This window comes from Stegodyphus dumicola, chromosome 6, assembly GCF_044657685.1.
Source record: "Stegodyphus dumicola isolate Sdum_Otavi_A_Nest chromosome 6, ASM4465768v1".
Lineage (NCBI taxonomy): Eukaryota > Metazoa > Arthropoda > Arachnida > Araneae > Eresidae > Stegodyphus > Stegodyphus dumicola.
The window spans coordinates 72,272,759-72,293,192 of record NC_140773.1 but is presented as its reverse complement, the minus strand read 5'-3'; the positions used below and the strand labels follow the sequence as shown (position 1 = coordinate 72,293,192).

The following is a 20,434-nucleotide window of genomic DNA, read 5'->3' as shown; positions in this document are numbered from 1 at the left end:
TAATAGATTTAATATATTAAAGTAATAACCAATGTAGACAAATTTTTAATTTGCCAAGCTAAAATATTATGGTTAATTTAAATCTTCCAAAAAAAGGCTACAAATCAATTCAAAATTTTAAACTGAATAACCAGCAGAAAGCAATGCATTATACATAATACTATAAATCAACCAGTGGGAAAGAATGATCAACAAGAACACTTGCCGCAACTTATAATAAACGAGCGTTTCTAAATTTATGTTAGTTTCCAAAAATCATTCTATTCACCAATCTAAGTAAGCTCAAAAGGAGCAAGTAAATGCTCTTAGCATTATTTCACCCCTTCTTCTATTAAAAGAACAGAACATGAGATTTCCTGAAAGCTCCAGAAAGTAACTCAACTACTTCCGCAAGGAAGCACACTCTGGGCAATCAATCGCCTGGTAATTTTCCGCCGAAAGTGGAACGTTTTGACGCACGACACTTCGTCCCCGTGTGACCTTCGGCAGCCATCTATTCAGACGAGGTTCGGTTTTACAGCTAATTATTAGATAAGCAGGATTGTTCTAATTTATAGCCCTCATTATGTTCTTCTCTCCCGAAAACTTGTGCAGTACGTCGCTGTTACCTATAGTCTTTCATCCGCCCGTTCATTCTTGATGGATATCGTCGAAGCGCTTCTGGCTATTATTAAACTTTTAAACGATCCTGGTGGATGAAGCTCAGAGGAAGGGTTTATCGTGGAAAACGCTGAGTGATGAGGGCCAGGAACGTTCTAAAGATCAGGTTTTAGTTTGGATAAATATTTTCCCTGAAAATTCTCACCAGCATGCGTCTAAAGCTAAGTAGTTGATAAAGAGTTAAAAACAGAATATGGCTCACAATTTTTAATCAAGTACCAGAAACTGTTTTCCACTTTATAAGCATAACAAGTGCGCAGTAAGTATGTTATCGTTGAACAAAGTTTCAGGCTTCGAAGTTTAAATTTTCGATAGAAATTTTATTAATTATCGAAAATAACTTTTACCATGCTCTAAAAACTATAGGCAAGAAAAAATATGCAAAAACAATATTTTAAAGTTTTTTTTTTTTTTAAATGCAACAAACTTTACATGGAATATTACAGTGTATGGTGTCGATAAACAAAATGTATGAAACGCTGCTATTGTTGAAATGACAATTTTTGTAGCTTAGGATTTACTCTATTTGCTATGCATAATGCCGCTCTTTGTAAACATTGTCATACATTGGTATTACGCCATCCATTGCTCGCCGTAAGAGGGTGCTGTTTAATCTTGTTAGTTTTTTCTGTATCATAGTGTATGTATAGTGAGTAGGAATAAATGTCTTGTCCTGAATGGCGGCGTCGATTTTTACTTCTTTGTACGAAGTAAAAAGGAAGTATTGTAATCGCGAAAAGTTTCAGGCAGCATATTTCAAAGAAAATATCCATTTTGACCGCTATCGAATGCAATTTAACGAAGTTTTTGCGTGATATCTGTACGTAAGAACAGAATAAAAGACTCGTTTCCTCCAAAAAAAATATAAAACTGCTTTAAAATTAATTCTGAAGAGAATTCTTCGTGGCGTCAGTACGAACGTATGTACGTACGTACGTATCTCGCATAATTCAAAAACGAATAGCCTCAGAACGTTGAAATTTTATATATAGGACTGCTATAACATGTAGATGTGCACCTCGCATTTTGGTTCCAATCGGCCGCACCAAACTTATATAAATATATTTATATATATATCCACTCTATTACCCGGTTCAGTGATCTCAGTTTCTTTACTCTTATATGTTTGTAAATTGTACATTTTTTGCTTTAAAAATGATTGAATTATGTTGTTTTTATCTTCCGGTTAAGGTTTTTATGCCTTTAGTAAAGCTGTATGCAATATTTTTAGAATTATCAACAATTTTAAAGTTGTTTAAGTGCCGCTAAGCCTTTTTCTTATGGCGGACATTGATTGTTTACATTTGAAACAGCAGACTAGTGGATTTGTTGCCAATCTAGAGAAACTTAGCTTCGCAACAACAAAGATAACGCCTTCATTTATTATTGCCAATTAAATCATGCTTAATCCTCTCTGGAATTTTTTCGAGGAAATAAGTGTTTAAGATTTACTTCGTAATTTTTAATATAGATATTTTGAGTTTTTATGTATTTTTGCCTTCTCGCGAAGTGAGAACTGAATTAATTCAATGAGAAATACTCAATCGCCTGTGAAAAACTATTTCTTTTTTGTTTTATTTGCTTAATTTCTTTTGTACATCATTCTAGCTTTATAGTATTTGAATAGAACATGTGGCAACGATCAGATAATTCTATTCTTTAAATGATATAAATTTTGTGCATTATGAGTTATAATATGAATGAAATATAATACTGTTATGTGAGTCTAGCGCCAGAGTGTCGCTATGGTAAACAAATACTAGAGTGAATTTTAAAGAATGCATTTATTCTATTGTGGTTTATGCGCTTTCGGTGAAGTAGATTTAATTCAATCCAATAAATTTAAATGAAATGGAAGAAAAAATGCGTATAATTTAATATTCCGTACAAGGAAGTCATCACATCATATATTTTAATTAGTGTGGAGGCCAATTTTCCGTCCCTCTTCACAAAAGAGGTGAAAATTTTTTTGGTGTCAGGAATAGGGATTAGATGAGAATGTGGTGGTAATAATGTGTATCCTCAAATTTTTGTGAGAAAAATAGTGTGGTGATATGGGAACATGTCACCACACTATTTTGCGCGGAAATCGAAAGTGAAGATGATGGTTCCATTGTGTAGATTATGGTGAGTAGTTATTTCGGTTTGTTGAAATAATGTTTAGTGTTAAATTCTGTTTATTAGTGTTGTGTATTGAGGTGTTTCTACTTGATAATTTGAGTTGATAGTGTCTGTGTTGAGTCTGATGCGTTCGTTTTTGTTCTCATTGTGTTCTAGTCGTCAATTCAAGGTTGTTGTATTTTTCTTTGAATTAAGATGAGTCTGAAGTCGCTTAAGTCATTAAAAAAAGACGAGTTGACGCTCGTGGCGGAGGAGTTGGGATTAGTAATTACGAGCAGGGCGAAAATTGTTACTTTGGAAATCTTTAATAGAAAATTCAGAAGTTTACGCAAATGATGCTGAATTTGTGCTAAATGTTATTAATAATATTCTATAGGAAAAAAAAATACAAATTGAGAAACAAGAACCGGAAAACGAAATTAGATTAGAGTTAGAGAAAATAATACTTTCTCAGTTAGAGGCGGAATTAGTTTTAGATAACACAAGGAAAGACTTGCTACAAAATCCAAATGTTGAGACGGATACCTCAAATCGAAATATGGAAAATTTAATTAAAAGTGTAAAAATATTAACAATTTCTGTACCTAATAAAACAGAATCCTTTAATCCAATCAATTTCCCCTTTCCAATCAATTGAAAGAATCTAATCAATGATCAATCAATTGAAAGAATCTAATCAATGATCAATCAATTGAAAGAATCCAGTCAATTGAATTTTTCTTTCTCTTTTCCAATCAATTGAAAGGGCGTTTAGGACAAAACAAGTACCTGAAGATTTAAAAGCAGAAATCCTATTAAATATTTTGGGAGAAAAGGTCACTAATTTAATGGTATACGTGAAGGAAGAAGATAGTTATAATTACGATAAACTAAAGTCCATGATTTTAAAGGAATTTCAACCAACCCCTCAAAAGTGCTTAAATCATTTTCGTTCTACGCAAACATTGTCATCTGAGAATTTTGTACAATTTGCGTCAAGGTTAAGTGCAAATTTTGAATACTGAAATTTTGAATTTGAAATGGACTTAATGACAGTGAGATAGTGGGAGTTCAACAGCTGAAAGTCCTAGGGTTGAATTGGAATTCTGATAGAGCTGAGTTATCATTGGAGGAGAAGGGTTTGGTGGATTCGTGGAAAATTTTGCGACGCTCTAAAAGATGTCTTTTACAGAGAGCTGCAAGAATCTTTGATTCTATTGGTTTGATTGCGCTATTTGTGATACTTATAAAGTTATTGCTACAGGAAATTTGGGAGAGAGCGAGTGATTTGGACGAAGAATTGCCGGAGGACTTGTAGCAAAAGTGAATAGCGTGGTGTAACGAAATTGAAAAATTAATAGACGTTACTATTCTGAGTTTATAGAAATATTGTTTTCTGGATTGTGAGAATGAACAGTCGGAAGTACATGTGTTTTGCAATGCTTCACCAAGTGCTTACGGAACTGTTCTTTATTTTAGATATTGTGAGAATAATGGTAATTACAGAGTGTATTTTATAATATCGAAGAGTAGAGTGTTACCGTTAAAGAAACTAACGCTGCCACGGTTGGAGCTAATGGCCATGGTAATAGGTACTAGACTGGGAAATTACCTTAAGAGTGTTTTCAAGGATAAAATTGGAAGAATAGTGTTTTGGAGTGATTCTTGTATTGAATTGCATTGGGTGAAGGGAAGTGCGAGGAGTCCAAGTGATTGCTACTATTGTCTGTCTGACAATAATCCATCAGATTTACTTACTAGAGGAATCTAGGCTGAGAATTTGGTACTGAATGAAAAATGGTGGTCAGGCCCAATTTGGCTTCGAAAATGTTTTGAGAGTTCGCCTAAATAGTGGGCTAGAGGGTTACTAAATGTAGGCAGTGCAGAAATACTAAAAGAGCAAAGAAAAAATTCTGTCATATGTCTTGTAGTTCGGTTGGAATTAGTTGAGCAGCTTTGGAACAAATTTTCAGTTTGAGCAAGTTGTATAGAGTTGTCGCTTGATGTTTTAGGTTTATAAGAAATGTGAAGGGGAATAGGATTTTGACTCCTTTCTTAGAAACAAGTGAACTAAAAGAAGCGCATGGTATTATAATCAAACTAGTCTAAAGAACTGAGTATAAAAAGGAAATAGCTACTTTAGAGAAAGCGAGAATGTTAAAGAAAAGTTCTATAATTTCTCTAAATCCGTTCTTAGACAACAGTGGCATACTACGTGTAGAAGGACGACGAGGAAAGCCAGCTAAAATATTCAGTGATTTTGGAACGAACTTTATCGATGGAAAGAATTACTTAAAAGCGTGTACGATGGAGGCACTTGGTACTTACTTGACCAACGAAGGCGTTAAATGGACAATGAATGTCCATCATCCCCTCATTTTGGAGACCTATGGGAGGCTGCCGTTAAATTCATGAAGTTTCACATAAGACTTGTTATAGGATCGCAGATCCTCTCACAAGAAGAATTTTCAACGTGTCTAGTGGAGATTGAAGCCATACTTAACTCCCTTCCTTTAGTGGCTGCTTCTGAGGGCCCAAATGATTTTTCTGTCATTAAACCGGGTCACTTTATTATCGGTTCCGAGTTAAAAAGTGTTCTTGAGCCTGATGTTACGAATGAGAAAATTTCCATTCGTGAACGGTTGAAATTAGGCACGCAGATTTCCCAAACGTTTTGAAATCGTGGTCAAAGGACTATTTGACTCAGTTGCAAGTGCGTAACAAGTGGAAATTTCCCAGTGACAATCTACGTGTGAATGACTTGGTGCTAATCAAGGATGAGAACTTGCCGCCACTTAAATGGAAGATGGCAAACGTAATTTGCACTTACAAGGGAATTGACTAAAGAGTAAGATCAGTCAACGTAGAAACTCTGTCGGGTGAAATGAAAAGACCAGTACATAAACTGGTCAGACTTCCTATAAATGATTGTTTCATATATTTCTCTAAGTTTATAATTATATTTACAGTTTGTTTAGTTTTTATGTGTTGCATTTATATTTCTAGTTGAGCTGATGACGGGGTAATCGGGGGCCAGTGTGTTACGCCATTCATTGCTCGCCGTAAGAGGGCGCTGTTTAATCTTGTTAGTTTTTTCTGTATCATAGTATATGTATAGTGAGTAGGAATAAATGTCTTGTCCTGAATGGCCGCGTCCATTTTTTAATGAGTGGGGAGCCCAATTTTCCGCCCTCTTCACAAAAGATATGAACAATTGGAATATAATTCTTGGCAACAGAACTCTTTATGCATTCTTAGACAAAAAAAAAAAAAAAAAAAAAAAAAAAAAAAAAAAAAAAAAAAACGTGGCACCAAGAAGCAGTTATCCGAATGGGACGAAAATCGGTAGAGGTGATGTACATATACAGAAAAACAAATGATTACAGTATAGAGTTGTCGTAATGTAATGATTACAGTATAGATGATTTATTGAAGTGATAAACTTCACAAAGTGAAAAAGTCAGTAACGCGTCTATCCACCTCTGGCCCTTATGCAAGCAATTATTCGGCTTGGCATTAATTGATAGAGGTTGCGGATGTCCTCCTGAGGGATATCGTGCCAAATTCTGTCCAACTGGCGCGTTAGATCGTCAACATCCCGAGCTGGTTGGAGGGCCCTGCCGGTCATTTATGACATGGAATCGTAATTTCTCCTCTTAAAATATCCTGCCAGTTGCGCAGATCAGAGGCGCTGTAGCGACAACCGTTCATTCATTGGCAGCCAAAATGTAAAATTTTGCATTTTCCGTCGAAACCTGTACGCATATCAATTTCTGCCCAATTTGCTTTATATCTCCTCGGTGCGTCGTTTTTTTTTTTTTTTTTTTTTGTCTAAGAGTGTATAAAAAAACTTCGTATCTTATTGGAAACCCTGTAAGTCTGTAAATGAACCGGCATTTAGAAATTAATGCAAATTGTCATCAACGAATTGACAAAGACATTTCAAATATGCTCCCTATGATGATAGTTTATAGTGAATAAATGGCTTAGTATTGGTTTTTGTTCAAATAGTTCTTAAAATATTTGTTTCAAAACATATGGATATCATAAAATTCTTTTTATTTTGAAGTAAAAATTTACATAAATAGTATACTTCTTATGCATGTGCAACAATGGAATATGATTTATTTCTAATTAGCATATTATTATAATGCCAGCGAATAAGAAGCAAAAATTTCGTTGTAGTTTGATGTACTTACTATCGTTATGGTTACTTGTCACTAAAGTTTGTTACATTCAGTTGTCCGTCTTTAAAGCCCTTAAAAATGACATGAGTTCTTACTTTTTAAGTTCCGAAACATTTTACTTACATTACTTGGAACTTTATCCAAATTATTTAAATGGTTATCACTGGCTGAGGATTTCTGAAATAAAACTTTCCATTTTCAAGCTGACACCAATCTTTGATGTAGAGATATAATTAATTTATTTGATTTTTTTATTACGTTCTTTACTATTTCGCAACAATTTTAAAATCTAAATTTTGCATTAAGTTTAAATATTTATCTATAAAAAACTGCAAGAGACCAATAAGCTAAGCTACAAAATAAAATTTATGTTCTTCTTTCACGTGAAAAAAGAGAATCTTATGCATGTAAGTAATTGCATATAATAAAATGATAGTAAATTAAGCCAAGGCAATTTATTTTCATACACTTTCGGAAGTTAAGCTTTACGTAAGTAATATTAATGACGCAATTAACATACGTTTACAAATATTAAAGTACTATGTTTTCAGTAATTAGAAGTTCTTCAGGAAAAGCAGTCATATAATTCATTTATTTATGGCATACTCTTAGATAATAAGATTAGTGTACTGTTTCAGCTATTTATATTTATCTTCTCTTTTTATCGAGAAAAACATTCTGCAAGAAAGGCAAAAGTGTGTTATTATTTTTGTTCAGATAGTTTAATTTTTTAACTTTTATTACTTTAGATATATATAGGTTAGCTGTATAGGCAACTTTATACTCAATTAACATTTACTTCTGCGTAGTAGCAACAGAAATGGCCTTTGATAATGGTGTCCAATGTTGTGCTACATTTCACACGTGCTTAAACATTACAGAAATAAGTATCAAAAGTAAACAAGCTTAGCAAATATTGTAAACTAATATTAATTTAAATTTCTCTGTTCTCATGAAATAAAGTGCAATGATCTTTACCCTGCTAATTTCCTTCCACTAACTAATAAATTATCCATTTTAAATTCATAATTACATATTTTGCATCTAAATAGATTCGTGAATACGTTTGTACAATTTTACATGTTTTATAGGACGTTTCGTAATACAATTCATTAATTCTAAGATTGAAATTTAAGTGTTTATTTGATACATATTTAAGTATTTGCTGATTTTAAAAGTGCTTTTTATAATCTATGTTTATGTTTTAGTATTAAATTTTGTATGTGCTTAGCTGATTTTGTGTTATGCATATTCTAATTATTATGAAAATTTGAATGATTAGAATTTTAATGTGAAATTCTCGAATATTTTTTCGTCATAAAAGAAGTTACGTATCTGCTTTAAAATTTATTTATCAAATTATAATTTAGAAAAGGATGTCTGAACTCTTGAACTTTACGAATCTTGTAAAAGATTTGAAAACACGAAATTAAGTGCTTTTTCGGCAAATTTTGAAAAAGAAGTGCTAGAATGGGAGGAAAACCTGTAATAATTCTAAACGGGAGATATTAATATAAATATGTTTCGAAAATAAGTTTAAGTACAAAGCTTCATTCGGGTAATACTAAATAATTTTTAATATCTGATATAATATCTATATATATGTATAATATAATATTTGATTGAAGACTAAAAAATCTAAAATCCGACATTTAATAACATAACTGGTAAAAATATATTCTAATATAATAAATAAACAAGTTTAAAAATGGAGTTTAATTACTTTGCTTCAATAATTATCACCCATACTTCTGTAAATCTAGACTAAATAGTCTTAGATCTTCAATTAAATGGCTCCTAAACTAAACCAAGCAGCTGGACAAATCAGATTGTTGGAATCGCAAGCTTCTACCAATCACGTTCGCGCTTAGATGTGCAATTCTCCATACATTGTACTCCGGAGCTGTCGCCGGACAACAAACTCGCTTTTGAAGGATTGCAGGAGGAAGGAAGCAAGGCATAAAGGTCCGGAATTAATCTTGAAATGACCGGATCGCACAAAGGCCACTTTGTCCTGCTTGTCCACTTGCAACCAGTGTTCAGGGCGAAGATTGAGTGGGAATTTAAACGGCCGCTAGCGTCCCGACGCTACAATAGAATTCCCGTTCATATTAGCAGCCGGAATAGGCCCATATGCAATACAACAGGGAGATTTCCTCTAAACTATTCATCACCTAATCGCTGCAATATCTGTAAAATCAAATTGTAGAGATATTTGATGTTCATGACTGCACGTTTGTGTTGTAAGACCATCTTTGCACTTTATTCTTAAACGAAATTTCAACAAAATTCGATGGAATACATTACATATTTAAAGATATTAGTGACTCTTAAAGGAAGGTAATTTTGAGAAGATAATAAATTATACATTTATTTTAAGACAGCTTTAAAATTCTGTTGAAACTGACTTATTTTGAAACATGTTAAGTAAACTTCCGTGCATTTCCAATAATTACAAATTGTACTCGTAAAGATGTAAGAGAATGGCTTCTCAAGCATAATGTGAATCATGATAGCAAGCTGATTACTATTACTCAAAATATGTGCTTTTAAATTAAATATGATTACAACAAACCGAATAAACATATGCTTGAATGAGAATTATGTGCAGATTTCGCACATGAAATACACAAAAGCGTATTTATTTATTTTTGTAAAACTCATAAGTGAATTTCTTAAGTAGCTGCTTGCTTGGAAACTTTAGAATTTTGGTCAACTGAAATTGGCATCCTGATGCTTTTTATACGCTTTTATTTAACTCGTTCATGGTGTTTATCGATATGGTCAAACCCTTGCCATTTTTAAACTATTTCGTGATAATCAGTCGAGTCAAACTTTGAACATACACTCTTCAAAGATAAAAATGCAACGCGGAGAAATAATATTTCTTAACAAAAGTTTTTATATGTAATTTCTAGCTCGAAATTTATGAGATTTCGAATGCGTACATCTGCGTAGTGATCGTTCAGGTTGACATTTTCAAAGCGTTTAATAATTGTTAAGGAATTGTTTTAATTATTTGTACAAAGGTGAAGCACAGCTGCTTTTCGTAGAGTCAAGTCACTGAAACGAATTAAAATTATGGAGCTGGATACAACAAAACTGACTCAACAAAAGAACGCATACCAATAATACACTAGCGAAACTGGAGAGAATAAAACGTGCCAATGAAGATAATTAAGATAAAATATCTGATTTTTTTATACGAGATTATACACAAAAAATAATATATATTACCTAAAAGTTATAGATACTAACAAACATTTTGGAAGCAAAACAGTTTTTACTCATGGTTAAAATGGCTGAAAAATGGTTTTTAATTGAATGATATGATTTGTAATGATGAGACTAAAACTTAATAAAATAAAAAACTGCTTTTTAATATAATTTTTATTTTAAATAGTTAAAATAATTAAAAATTATTCATCTGTTCTGATCAGGACTAGGTATTTTATAATTGTCATTTACTTCTAATAAATATATTGAGTTTGAAATTATTTTTTGATCATTTCACAACCTTTGATTCAAGTTTTAATTTAGTTATTGCATGGATATATATTGGTGTTCCATACGATACGGAGGTACTTCAGTTTCAGAGTTTATATTTGTATTTAATGAATCTACACACAAATTACTTCGAGATTTTTTAAATGTTTTATGTTGTCTTATTATTCCATGGTTCGAGAGGAATAATTTATAGAATTAAATAGTTTCAAATAGAGATTCAAAATTAAGAATTTTAATATGTTATTCTTTTGCTAAATGGCCACAACTTATTACATAGCTAAAAACATAGGTTGCGAAGACAGTTTGAAATAAATTTTCATCTATGCATTTTGAATTAGCAGCACAAAAGTTTGATTAAATATACATCCACTTTTGCCTGCATTGTATTTTGTCCTTCAAATTAGAGAACTTTGAACGTAATTTGGTCAAATGAAAAGTGTTTTCTGAATGACTGTACATAGTAAATTCCGCTTAAATTGCCAATCACGCGGTGTAAGCGCAGTGATTGTGTGGACGGATTAACAAACAATGGCAGATGATGTTACAATAAAGTTATTTTACCAACAACAATATGCAGTTTATTTGTACGAATTCCCGAAAATGTAAATATTGTAGCGTAAGAAACAAGAAGTTACAATCGACTACTTTTTACATCAATTCGAACACAATGGTACTACTTAGGTTCTCTTGAAAAACAAAAACCGTTCCTTAATGTCATATACAACATGTTTTCTGGTTTCCTTAATGAATATTTATTTATAAGTGTCCTTATAAAGTCATTAGAAAGGAAGAAATTACGATAATTTCGATACTGCTTTAATTCTTTTTGTTTCAGATACTGTTTTAATTTGCATAACCAAATGACTTTTCTCCTAAATTAAATTGCTTGTAAATACAAATAAACTGTTAACAATATTTTTAATATTTTTCTATTAAATACCATAGGAATTATTCCTCTTTCCAGTGTTTTTTGAACTGACTTTGAATCAGCTGCCCTGCCTTTGTTCCGCGATTTTTATTTAACTATGCTCGTCATTCCTGATATCAAATTTTGTAAATATATTCTTTGTCTTCGAAAAGTGCGAAAGATATTAGACGACAATTGAATTTTGTAATAACACGTTACGACAAATAGTCTGTAAATTTCTCATAGTTCCTACTTCAACAGATAATGAGCACTTTTGTAATACTGTTACAGAAATTTAAAAAAAAGAAATAAGTCAAAAGTGGGAAGCAGCTGATTTTGGCATAACAGATTTCCCTGAGCAGTATGTGTTTGCAAGCGTAACAACAGAAAAGAAAACAGAAAAAACCAATATTACCTTCGTATGGTATGCCAAGTAGTGTTTCGCGAGGGAGCACTGGCGTTCCAATACGAACCCATATCTTCGGCGCTCTTGAGTGATCGCCTGCAAAGAAGGGTAAAAAAATAAACAGAATCGAACGTAAACAATCTGTTATTTATCACGTAGCGGTCGGTATAATGTAAATGGATTGCCCAAGAAAAACAAAAAGAATAGTAGCAGGGAAGATGGAGAAGAATAGATCAACCAGACTATTTTTCTTTCTGTGCTCCATTCCACGGTGGTGGTGCGGAGCAAATTGTGTTTTCCCTTCAGGGTTAAAGAAGGGAAATAGACAAATATGGCAACGTTGAACCTTAAGAGTTCTATTCAGTTTCGACCATGGGATCAATAACAGAAGATGCACTTAGCAGCTGGGCTTATATCCTATGCTTTCTGTATCCTATCCTTTGGCATTTAGATATTTTCAATTACATATTCCGTACAATCATATCGCTTAGCAATTCGAGATAGAAAAGACAGTCTAGAAAGAAATGGTCTAATTTCTAAGTAAGAAATTGTCTAAGTTCGAAAAAAGAAATATACTTCATCAGACAATTTTTTTTTTTTTTTGCTGAAATCACTAGGATTAATAGCTGCAGTACAATTTTTAAGTAAGTGATAATATAAAACTTGTAGATTAACATAAAATAAATATGATTTTCCTTCTATTAATAAAATTGCTTGGTTTAGTTAAAAATGTCTCTTTTATTAAGAAACCTTTCCTGTTTGTCACCTCAAAAGTTTGATTCAATGTAATTTTTATTATAGGACATGTCGCATCGACTTCGGGGTCGTAAAATACCAAATTAGTGAGTCATAAAGAATGATATATCGGTTTTATAATCTGTGACAATGTCCCCAACATGAGACAATTTCTCGAAATGTCATGCTTATAATATCTGGATTAAAATTATGCTAAGAAATCAACTTCTTTTCCGTGAACCGATTGGGGGGCCAAGGTTCATAAACATTACACTTTAGTAACAACTGCTCAAGTCGGTTGTGTGACTAGCTACTTTAAACACCAATCAAAGATATCCAAAGGCAAATGCATAAAGCCACTAAAAATCAGTAGTTCGAACAGGTGGTTTCGAATCTTTGTAAACGGGCGAGCTACATGGCTATTTTCGAGGTACTTCCCAATGCCTTAGATAAACATCAGCCTCCACGATGGTATCTCTTTCTTGGCAAATAATTATTGAATGTTTCTTCTTAGTTAAAATAAACTGAGGTAAGCACCAACATTTCTTTACAGAACGCTGCTGAAGATTTCTTTCGTGGAATTTTATCTATATATTGCTCCCTAAAGTTCTGTGGCGCAATAGCCTTTATCCACCACACGCATTTACTATTGCTTACTCCTCTTCATTATGAGTTGACTCATCAAGTGTCTCGTACTTACAGTCGTTCCGTATAGCATCCTGCTGTAGTTCCGACTAATTAGTCCGTTCAAACTTTCTATTGCTTTATGTTGCTTAATTGTTGGCACATGAAGACTAATTTGAATTGATGCTTCTGATGAAATTATGTATTGCTACTTCTTACAACTGAGAATAAATATCCAACTATTGAATAAAATTAATATGTCTATTATAGCCGAAGGAAAATGGCGGAGATGGACTCAAGTGTATTCACACTATTAATAGGTTTACGTACAATTTTTCTCAATAAAATAAATTAACTATGTATTGATATATTTCAATAATTTAAATAAATTTTTCTTTTCATACCTGAAAACAGTACCACTCCGTTTCTAAGCGTTAAGTTTCGTTTACTATTTTTGTTATTAGTTTCCATTAAATTTTATTTTAATAAACTAGAAAAAAATTTTAAATGCTGTGGCTTATATGATTAAATAAATGTTGCCTTTTTATACATGGAATGTAGTTCCAATGTTTGCTTCATTTTACGTTATGTGTAAGAAGTAGTAGGTATTTCGACATTCTGTATAATTTATTATTTAAGAGATATACTCTTTATACTGACTTCAAACATAAATGAATATATGATGATGCCTATTGGGCAATAATTATATGTTACAACAATACAAAAAGACAAACTGCAATTTGCGATGCTTTAATTGCCTGAAATGAGTTATTTAGAAGCCATTCGATGCTAAAGGCCGACAGATCTGAGCCAAGTCATTAGGTGTTTCTGAAATAAGTGTGTTTCAAATTATTATTCTTCCTATATTTTCAGTCGTCATTAATTAATTTGCAATTATCTATAATCCTAAAAACTGAAGTAACAATAATCTAAGGTTGTGTTTTACCTAAATTTAAAGTAGACTCTATTTTCTAACGTTTACTTCAATGACTTATTACGCACTTGATCATGAAATGATAGGAAACAGTGGTGCCGATCTGTACACGGGGATTCAAAATTAAGCAGAGTTACAAAGTTCTAAGCAAGTATTTGGTAATTATGGATCGGGCCATTAAACCTTGTCAGCCTTGGTATTCCAAGAGCCTGTTTACCTAGTGGCATTAATCTAGATTCTGGATAGAATGGTTTGTCCTAGTTTGTGATCTGAGAGTTATTCTGCTCGTAGCTTTTAGTGATGGGAGATCACAAAAAATAAAACTTATGCAAGACTTTTTTTTTTTTTTTTTTTTTTTTGGTGACTAGGAGTTTTCCAGATTTAAAAATGGTGATATATTAAATGAAAACTGCTACATCGTGAATTTCACATTCGGTTATTAGATAATAGAAATCAGGAAAACATTGAAGCGGTGTGACAGGCTACTTATGAAGACCCTTGATTCAGCATATTTCTGAAGAAATGTTGTCTGGTTGACAATTCCCGGAGAAGAGCAGGATAGTGCTTATATCTCACTCACGCTACTCGCCATATCTTCTTGCTCAGTCTGGTCTTTCTCCTGCTTTCATATATATAGCAAGCTTTCGAAAAGCAATTAAACTGTTGAAAAAAGGATTTCATTGATGTGTATGGGGTGCAGAAAACTACGTAGCTTCATCTTGCATGTCATGAATCCATGCCAAGAGTCCCAGAATCGTTTCTATACTTTTATTAGAGGCAAAACGTTATACAAACTGTTGCGATGCTGGAGGAAAAAACTTTGACATGAATTAAATTATATCAAACTAATGTATAATACAACTGCTTAAATTAAATTCCAGTTATTTTTGGGTACACTGTAAGTTTATTTTTTAAAACTACTCAGTTATGATTTGGATCTGTATTCTAACTTCTCCGTTTCGTATTCCTAAATGAGATAGTTGGTACTTAAACTGCGGTTTTTGGATTTTAAGAAAGAACGCGCCTCTGGCTTTTAATGCACGCTACGTGTTAGTTCCAGCCAGCTCAAATAGATTTAATTATTCATCTTTGCGTTATCTTCTCTGCAGACAATTTGATTCTGACGCTCTGATATAATTAATGAACCAGCTTGGTGTATATTAACATTAATGTGCTTGACTACTATTCCACGTTTTAATTTTTATTTGGTTGTTCGGTTAAGTTGCATTACCGCGAGGTGTAGCTGATACTGTTAGCACAATAAAGTGTAATTTCGTTCTAGATTTCTGTTTAAATAAAGAAGTTATTTAAAACCTTATCATGATTTGAAGTTATTTCAGACCTAGCGATAATTTGTTTCACGTCTGATGGGGTTATTTGCTCCAAATAAATCAAAAAGCAAAAGCTTTCGTGCATATTTCTTATAATGCAACGATATCTGTTAATGTAATAAAATGTTTCACATTTTTCTCCTGAACAGCAAACTAAAACACATTATTTCGTCGTTGCTTCTATGAATATAAATCAATTTTACGGCTGTAATTTCAGCATACTATATAAAAACCTAAATTTCTCTTTTAATACCTCTTCAACCATATCTAAGAACATAAACTTGCACAAGTGGATTGATAGTAAAAGTGTTTTTGTTTTATTCAATAAAAACCAATATGCATAATCCAATTCTTTTCCTTTACATTAATGTATGAAGAAAAAGCTAATTTACCTGCTTTAAACTTTGCTCACAAAAGCCATCTAATTTCTTCTTCTCGTCCTCCATTGCATGCAATTGCTGTAAGATAATAATCATAATAATGATAAATAAAGATGGTACGCATATAAAAACACTGCATAAAAATAAAAGATTCCCAGCGAAACTGTTTCTTTAAAGTATTTAAATGCAACCATAAAAACTGATACCAGAATGATAGCTATTGCCTTTAACGTCCTACTCATCTGTGGAAATGGACGGAATTCGAAATAATCCGGGTAAGAGTGTTTTCTCCGAAACAATCGGGAAATAAAATCGGAACAAAGGGAGTTCTATAAAGAGTAAAACGATTCTTTCAGCGCTATGTTATGACTTTCAGTGGTAATTGCGAGAATAATGCCAAAATCAGTGCTCGTTCCTCCTCTTTCCTTTTTGCATAAGCAGGCAATTCTTTATTCAGAAAGGGGCGTAAAAGTAATTGAGATACATTTTTACGAATATTTTCTATTTAGAACTGGATTTGGAAGAAATTATTTCCGTGAAATTTCAAGAAATAACTTTATATCAGTAACAATGATTCTGGGTGCACATTGCAATATTCTTATGCAGAAAAAGACATTTATCAAAAAGCAAACATTCGAGAAGCCTCCAAGCAATATATAACAACCCATAACAAGATATCTTGCTAAAACTTTCTTAAACTTCAAGTTCGAATTCTGGTGTTCTAAACAAATGAAAAGCATGAGCTTCATTTTGAGACTTTATGGTTTGGAAACACTTTTTCTACCAGTTATATTTTAGGACTGAAAACTGTGTGTATACTAATTATAAAGACAAAAAGCAGTGAACAAAAAAATGCTCTAGTTTCATGATTTAATTCCAGTCCCAGTTAAACATTTTTAACAATTTACATTCAAGTTACTTCAAAACATCTTTCGAAATAGAACTTACTAAGTATGGATTCACTCTGTTCAGATAATTCTAAGGAGATAATATAATCAATATTATTTAGTAAATAAATTACTATATATATATATATATATGTATAAAAATGATAAATGGATGGATAAAAGCGACAAATAAAAAGGAAGTAATAAAATGCAAGTGAACAAATAACCTGTCTTTCTTCAGGATAGAGAAAATGCTTTCTGTCACGCAAAACCTACTACTTTTAACTGGCACTACTCTGTCCATTGGCGTGAAACTTCAGTTATATATTCCTTGGAATGCCAGATTCATTTTTCGAAATCCACGCGCAGCTTTATTTATTATCATAATTTAAGTTTCCCAAGGGAAAAAAAGCATAATTTTTGACTCATCTATTTGTTCTCTTTTTTGACACCTATTTTCTAGCCAATTACCATGGCTAGGAAATAGGTGTCAAAAAAAGAGAACAAACAGGAATTACCTATATTACAGAAAACTGTTATTATTATAAACAGGAATTACTTATATATACGTATAAACACAACCCTGAGGTTTCTTAAATTAGAAAGCATGGATCTGTAAAACCTTTGATTATATCAAGAAATGTTCACCATATTTACTGATGCACTTATTTTACTATGTACGGAAGTTTCAGTGTCCAGTTTGCAGGGGTTTTTCATTCTTCACATGACTCTTTATCTCCAAGCAGAATCTAAGAAGATATTTTCTCTGCTGGGCGAACTACAAAGATATCTCAGAGTGATAAATCAGGGCTGCAAGCGAATTGCTATTCTGTGGTTGTACTCACAAATCGTAGGAGGTTTTGTGAATGGATAGTGTTGCAAATTCACTGTTCCCCTGCGCTTATGACTTCCGACTGCCTTGTGCAGTACAATCAGTTTTTTAGGTATTCTGTAACAAGCAAGAAGTCCTTCTTTGATTCTTCCATCTTCCCTTAAGCAAGCAGGAACTTTATTTCTCCTTTGAGTTCCTATATTGTAAATTTGATAATTCAAAATGCCGTTTTGTTTTTCGATCATTATGGTCTTTGATGCTAAATAGTGCAATTAGCTCTTATGATATTGTTTAACTTTCTTCAACAGATAAATGCGTTTCAAATCTTTCTCACTTGCCAGAGATGTCAGTAATATACTTTCCTCTTTATTTAAGAAATGCAGCAACATGCAGAGTTTATGCTATTTTATGCAATTCATTACTTATGCTTCTGGCAGATGCATTGCGCATATGCAACTTCAAAGAAAGTATTACGATTTAAAACAGCTGGTTTACAATCAATTTGAAAATAAGTTATCACAAAGAATAAATGAAGAAGGATATGAATTTGTTTTATTAGATATTATTAAAAATTTAACACGATTTCTAATAAAGAATAGAAGTGCTTTGTAAAGACCTTGCCTGGTGAAAGGAACTGATCTTCCTGCGTGTGTATTCATGCCTGCTCTATGATATATATATATATATATATATATATATATATATATATATATATATATTGCATTACTTTAGCCTATATACATATCAAATTGGGTTAAAATCCGTCCATCAGTTTAGGATAAAATAGATGAAATGTGAAAATTATCTTAATTTTGAATAGAAGGATAAATTTCATTTAATAATCTATCACTGCAAATATGCAGGAGTACGCATCCTGTTCTGGAATTTAACAAAATGCCTCACTTGCACCTGTAATTTGGTTCAGTCGCCTGATCACTCGCTAAATGTTACGATTGTCATCGAGAAGGTTAATAACATTTATTGTAAAAATGCTTTTTCATGTCAATTAGTATATTGGTCAAGAACAACAGAATTCTGCTTTTTATTAAGTTTCGTTAAGGCATAGTGAATGGGTAGGTAACAATTAGGTAACTACAATGCTATTAAAATTTTCCATCTTTTCTGCTGTCAGTAAAAGGAATTAGATACGTTATTTGTTGGCTATATAGTAAAGGCGATGATATTAGCAACGGGTTTTTATGTTGTTACGTATTGAGCATATGTCTTCTAAACGTTTGAAGTCTTTTTTACGATTAATAAAAGATATTCAAAACGTCATATATTACGTAGCTCCAATAAAGAACATTTATGTTCATATGCTATGCTTTACAAAGTATATTTAATGCAACAATGTCATTTTCGATCAAAACGCGGCGGAATAATGAATAGTAAAATATTTAGTTTATTAAATCTGAGTAAAGAGATTAGAAAGGATATTTGATTATATACATCAGTAAAAGTAAGGAAGTAATTAAGAGGAAATTTCGACTTACACCAAAATTTCCTCAAAACGTTCAGCATATTTTTAACAAAGACTGAAGAAAATCTCAGCAATTAACGTAGCTTTGAGCCTCACATTTTCGCCTCTAGTTCCAAAGAAAATTCTGGTCTTTTGTTTCTTAATGGGATAGAATATTAAGGCATTTTATTATTTTATCATGGTATTATTTTTCTTTCAAATATAATTGAATGGTGTAGAGGAGAATAGAATGGTGTTTTTTAGAAAGAAATCAGCATTCTTCAACAAACAGAAACTTAGGAATATATTTGTCGAAAAATAATTTTAGCAGCATAAGCAATTTGTCAGCTGGCCGAATAAAATGTTTTATTTCTACCCAGATTTTGTTAGATTATAAATAATCAGGAGATGAAAATTATCTTAACAAAACTCAAAAACTGCAACTAAAATGCAATTACATTTCGGAGACAATACATACAATAGAAATAACATGTTTTCCAAATTTAAGTTTTAACTCTTTTTTTATTTTAACGTTCTTTCTAAAATGTTATTTTCGATACTATTTTGAGGCTTTTTAAAATGTAATACAGTATCAAAGAACCTCGATTATTCTGGAAAAAAAGATTGAATCTGAGTAATTATGCTCAAGGAGACAGCAATTTGGAGATTTCAGATTACAGTTTAATATTTCAGAGTGTAACGTTGTTTCACCGGCTAGCTGAAAATTGTAAGTAGCGGACAAAATTTAAATTTGAAAATAAACTTTCTACATTTAACAAAATAAACTTTATGAAAGATAAATAAAGGGTCTTTTGTTTCCTGAATGGCAACATACTGCTTTAAAATCGCTAAATTTGTTAATGAATAAAAGACAATAAATAAGAAAAATAATTCAATAACTTTACGACTGGCTGAATGGTAACACGCTTAGAAATGGCTTCTGGGAATGTGCATTGGTTTCCGAAGTGAGAACGCATTACTTTCAGATTGCTTTGTTTCTTAAAAACAATAAATTTGAAAGATAAATTAAAGGTCTTATTCTATGCCAAATAATAATACTCTGAGGATCCACTCTGTGCGAGGCAGCGGGGAGTATAAATGAGAGGTTTTGTATTTTGCGCAGTGCAACACTGGTCAAAGATTCTTATTGATTATTTTATATCGAATTGCATTCGTCAATTCCGTCAGGACAAGGATTTAAATGTTATATGGAAATAACATATTTCCTTCGAATTATGATAAATAAATAAATAAACAAATAAATGATTAGGTTGTGGAGTTCCAACATTTCCTCTCTAGCTAAGTGTATAGAAATCTCGTGAACTGGTGAGCGAATAATCGCTTTAGTTCTGAAACAGAAACGTAATGTCAAGAAGGGTTAATTATCCTTTATTTCTCAAAGTAAGAATTGTACAATCGGCTCCTTTCTTAGATCTTACAGAAGCCTCTACTTGGCCTCTACTTGGGCTTGAACTCAAGAGTACT

General features: G+C 32.1%; 1 protein-coding gene across 2 annotated transcripts in view; it reads right to left on the bottom strand.

Annotated features, from left to right (window-relative positions):
• The window catches only part of LOC118191452 (BAR/IMD domain-containing adapter protein 2-like), a 509,223-nt gene that overhangs the window by 87,444 nt on the left and 401,345 nt on the right, over positions 1-20,434 (bottom strand). For both annotated transcript variants that reach the window (XM_085818518.1, XM_035362253.2), the window contains exons 7-8: positions 15,784-15,849; positions 11,777-11,863 (exon numbers count right to left, since the gene is read on the bottom strand). In XM_085818518.1, the coding sequence (XP_085674644.1) occupies positions 11,777-11,863; positions 15,784-15,849 (153 nt within the window). The remainder of the gene's footprint in view (positions 1-11,776; positions 11,864-15,783; positions 15,850-20,434) is intronic.